Consider the following 4,978-nt stretch of genomic DNA (forward strand, 5'->3'; position numbering starts at 1 on the left):
TTTGAGCACATTACTCTGGTTCTGGCCTCCCTGCACTGGCTTCCAATTGAATTTAGGATTCATTTTAAAGTTCTTTTATTGGTTTTTAAATCCTTAAATGGTCTGGCACCTGCATATTTGTCTGATTTGCTGAAGCCCTATGTCCCCACACTTTTAAAACCTTATTAAGATCATATATAATATAATAATATATAATCTCACTGATCAATCCGCTGCAGGGGGAGTTGGAGCAAGTCCTCCAGCTTCTGGTTGTTGAATTCTGGGCGGGATTCCTGCAGTTTTTTGAACCGTCTGAAGGCCTTGTTTTTCTTAAGCTGCATCTGAAAATGGACACAAGACACTGGGAGATGTAGCTTCTGAATTTATAAGAAGTGTACTGGGACCAGATTTCATGCCACAATCTAAAGACACTCAGGAACAGATGAGAAACAAAATCATTAATACAATCCTGAGCAAAAGTTTAAGACCACTTGATGAAAAATGACATGGTTGGAGCTTAACAAGGTTCCAAGTCGAGCTTCAACATGCAACAAGAAGAAATGGGAGTGAGACAAAACATTTTTTTGAGCAATTTATTGAAAATAACACTTAAACTGAAACAGGCTGTTTTACAGCTGATCAAAAGTTTAGGACCACTTGCCTTTAAAAGGCCAAATCTGTGCAAAAATGTGGATTCATTGTCATTTTCTGTCATTTCACTGTCATGATGCTCTGTTGGCAAAGGAAAACAAACCTTCCCTTGTTGAACGTGGTCGGGTTGTTGAACTGCATAAGCAGGATCTCTCACAGCACGCCATCGCTGCTGAGGTGGGACGCAGTAAGACGGTCATTTGATATATTTCCTAAATGATCCTGAGGGTTATGGAACAAAAACTCAAGTGGAGTCGGAGGATCCAGCCGAGACACTGGACGATGCTTGACCCAAATTAAGTCCGTTATTGGTGCCGACTGCAGCCCCATAACCATCAGATGCCATTTGAGGCTGAAAGGCTTCAAGAACAAAAAAACGTCTCGTCTCCTTGAACGCCACAGAACTGACCGTTTGGACTTTGCTACAGAGCACCAAACATGGGACACTGAAAGGTGGAAGAAAGTTTAATTCTCTGAGGAGAACAAAAGTAACCTCGATGGTCCTGATGGTTTCCAACGTTGCTGGCATGACAAGCAGATCCCACCTGAGGTGTTTTCCACCCCACAGGAAGGGGCGCCATAATGGTCTAGGGTACTTTTTCCTTCAGTGGAACAGTTGTCTTCTCTTTATGGTAGACTTGGATATTTATCCAAGAATGTTGTTCACAATTGGCTGGTGTGAAGGGTTTTCTCATCACCATGATTCTGAGATCATCCACTACTGTTGCCTGTGGACGTCCAGGTCGTTTTGCATTGCTGAGGTCATCAATGCCTTCTTTTTCCTCAGGATGGACTAAAGATTTTGCCACTCCTAAGACTGCAGCAATTTCTCTGATGTTTTGTTCCTGTTTTTGCAGCTTACGGATGGCTTGTTTCACCTGCATGGAGAGCTCCTTTGACTGCATATTGTCTGTTCACAGCAAAATCTTCCAAATGCAATCATCACACCTCAAATCAACTCCAGGCCCTTTAGCTACTTAATTATCAATATCAAAGGAATTGCCCACATCTGCCCATGAAATAATCTTTGACTCAATTGTCCAATTACTTTTGTAACTAGATGTCACATGTCAAGAAGCTGAAACTCTTAAACCCTTCGTCCAATTGAATCTTCAGCCAACCCTCAAATGAAAGCTGAGAGTCTGCACATTATGTCCATTGTATAACTATAATTGGAATATTTTTCAGTAAACAGGTAAAAACAACAACAACAAAAACTTATGTCAGTGTCCAAATATATATGGATCTAACTGTGTGTATGGTTAGAAGGCTATCACTGACAAAAAGACTAAAGGCCGAGTTGAAGGATTAAAAATGAAGATAGTTGATTATGGAGCAGACCAGAGAGAAAACTCATGGATGTAATGAAGGAGCATATGCGAAGGTTTGGTATGATGCAAATGTTCGGTTAAGATGGAGACAGATTATCTACTTTGGCTACTGCTAAAGAGAGCGGCCGAATGAAGACGCAGCAGCATGTTTCTTTACATCTATCAACATGTAGAAAATTGTTAGATTCTGCAAAAACTTGCATTCTTGAAGTTCACAGTAAAACTACATAATAAATTTGATCTGATAAAATTGCTGTGCTTTGCTATTCAATGTAACAAGAAATCAGTAAATAGATGAAAACAGAAAAACTGACATCAGTGACAAAAAAAGATCGACTAACAGTCTGAACCAAGTTCAAATATAATGTTCTTACCTGAAGCACTTTCTGGGCTTTATAAATGTTATCCACATATGTGTAGTAATGGTGCATATGGGTGGAGAACTGGTCAAGGCCTTTGCCAAGGTATCCATTCTCCAAATGGATAAGTAGAGTCCTGAGAGGAGAAACACACACACACACACACACACACACACACACACACACACACACACACACACACACACACACACACACACACACACACACACACAAGTTTAAACATGATCTATTGCACGTTGTTTTTCCATGTGTTGCATGCTTTTGTTGCCAATGTTTGAAAAGCCAGGTTATTAAAAAAAACTTTACCTAGTTCTCTTTGTCCCTTTTTGCTTTGAAATTAATTAAATCAATTAATCAGCTAACATGATCCATAACATTTATGTATAATAACAAATGGTATCAATTTTAGCAAACATTAAATCCTGCATTAATACAAAGCAAAATGTGTATTAATATTTGCTTTTCTGTCTGTTTCTTTGGTTTTGCAAACCAGTCTGTTAAATCAAAGACCCCATACATATATTTAGAACATGCTACGGTAGTCACTTTCACTGGATCATTGTCGCTTATTTTACGGGCAGTGCAAGTAAGCTGTGTGTGTGGCATGTTACTCCTGAGTCACAACATCCTTAACAAATCCACAGGACATGGTATCAAGAACTATTTTAATAAACGTGGCACATTTTTTGTGCATCACAGGCCTTTGAGACGTTCGTGTTAAAGTTTACTCTCCTAGCAAACATTTAGCCTCAAGTTGAGTTATTGTGCATTATTGTCTGAGACGGCACTGCTTCTTTGCATCAGTGCCACGCTCCCTGAGAAGGAGCTCATGTGAGGTTAGATCGCATCTGAAGCATCATTTTCAACAAAGGCATACACCATTTAGAGAAAGCGAGGAGGCTGAGCAGAGTTCAGAGGATTGCTTCCCTGTTAATGAGAGATTTAGCAGTCAAGGTTCTGTAGTGTTTCTTCCCCCATGGGTGACGTATTTACTGGGACCCAGACGACAGATGTACCTTCAGAGCACCCAGGGCTACTTTGTAGTAAGAACACGCCTGCCGAACTTAAGCAATTGGTTGGGGGTGTTGACACTTGTGAAGGAGCTTGTTATTTGAACTTGGAGGAAGTACCACATATTCACGCACACACATTCTCTAATGATGTTCCCAGAGACTGCTGCTCATACAAGCTGTGAGAAGGAGCACTTTACTGTTGAAGTTGATTTAAATAGATTTTAATGAAGTTGCCGGCAAAGGTAGGCTCTGTTCATAATCGGAAGGTGCAGGAGAAGCCGAGAGGGTTCTAACGAGAGCAAAGGGCAGGAAAAAATGTATTTCCATTTCTTTCCCTTTCTGACAGAGACTATTATGATAAATATGAAATTATGGATTACATTTTTTTTTTTTAATTTCCACAGCAATTAAATTGTCCGACCATCAGCACCAAGGTGGAGATGACATTAGCATTCCATGCGTGTCATCCGCATTAATTCCAAGCAGTTGCGGCATCGTGGATGATACGACTGAACCCAAACAATTCAGGCCACGTCACCATTACTTGGAGAAGGCTCAACAGATGAACGGCAACTCTCAAAACACAGGATGAAACATGAGAAACTATAAATGGAATAAACAGTTCGCTAACACTAAAGCATTAAACCAGCATTTTGTTGCTCTCAAAAAAACAACACAATGTGATGTCAGCCGTTTTTACCCACACAGTGTCTGAGCTCCATCCTACACTCCAGTTCTTTAATGACAACCTCACCTCTGCTTTGTGCTTGGTCCACACAGCATTCTGGACCAGTGCTGCACACTAACTTCCTTCCCCAACCGCCCCATCACCTTCATTTAAGTTGAATGAAATCTTTTATCCAAATGTCATATAAACTTCTCAGGTATTACCACCTTTATAGATATTTGCCTACTCTCCACTGATAATTTTAAATATTTTATTATGGATTCCTGGGAAGAAATGACAACGTGAAGATGGGACATCACCAAACAAATGTGGGCATTGCCAAGCAGCAGCTTTCTTCCTTTCGTTATGCTTTAACATTTATTTCAGCTGTTTTCAGTTGCTGTTTCTGAGTATTTTGCCATTAAATAAAATGAATCATCTATTGGCTGACAAGTTTACTGACTTGTTTATTTTTAAAAACTCCAGACTGGCATCACCAGTACCAGCAGTAACAGCTCTACACAGTGAGGGAAATCATTATTTGATCCACTGTTGAATTTGTAAGTCTGCTCACTTCTATGGTCATTTCAATTTAATGGAAAGAGACATAAAATCAATGCAAATGTCAACATTTTACTTAATCTACAAAGACATACAAAATAATTATTGCACAGCAGTTTGTTTATAACTGTCTAATTACATTTGGACCATTTAAAAGGGCATTACAGGGATTACATATTATAGAGACGTCAGTCCTGAGCGATTCCTCTAACCTGAATGAGTACAAATCAAATCAAAATGTATTTATAGAGCACATATTAAAACAACAGTGTTGACCATAGTGCTTCACAGTCAGTAAGGCAAGGCAAGGCAAATTTATTTGTATAGCACAATTCAACAACAAGGTGATTCAAAGTGCTTTACAGAGACATTAGAAACAAAAACAAATAAAAAGCA

General features: G+C 39.4%; 1 protein-coding gene across 1 annotated transcript in view; it reads right to left on the reverse strand.

The window, feature by feature from the left end:
* arhgef39 (Rho guanine nucleotide exchange factor (GEF) 39) overlaps positions 1-4,978 on the reverse strand; it is a 95,715-nt gene that overhangs the window by 47,552 nt on the left and 43,185 nt on the right. Inside the window, exons 6-7 of the mRNA XM_005733242.2 lie at positions 2,336-2,456; positions 202-320 (exon numbers count right to left, since the gene is read on the reverse strand). Coding sequence (XP_005733299.1) covers positions 202-320; positions 2,336-2,456 — 240 coding nt within the window. The remainder of the gene's footprint in view (positions 1-201; positions 321-2,335; positions 2,457-4,978) is intronic.

Source organism: Pundamilia nyererei, unplaced genomic scaffold (assembly GCF_000239375.1).
Source record: "Pundamilia nyererei isolate P.nyererei 1_Seehausen unplaced genomic scaffold, PunNye1.0 scaffold00050, whole genome shotgun sequence".
Classification (NCBI taxonomy): Eukaryota; Metazoa; Chordata; class Actinopteri; order Cichliformes; family Cichlidae; genus Pundamilia; species Pundamilia nyererei.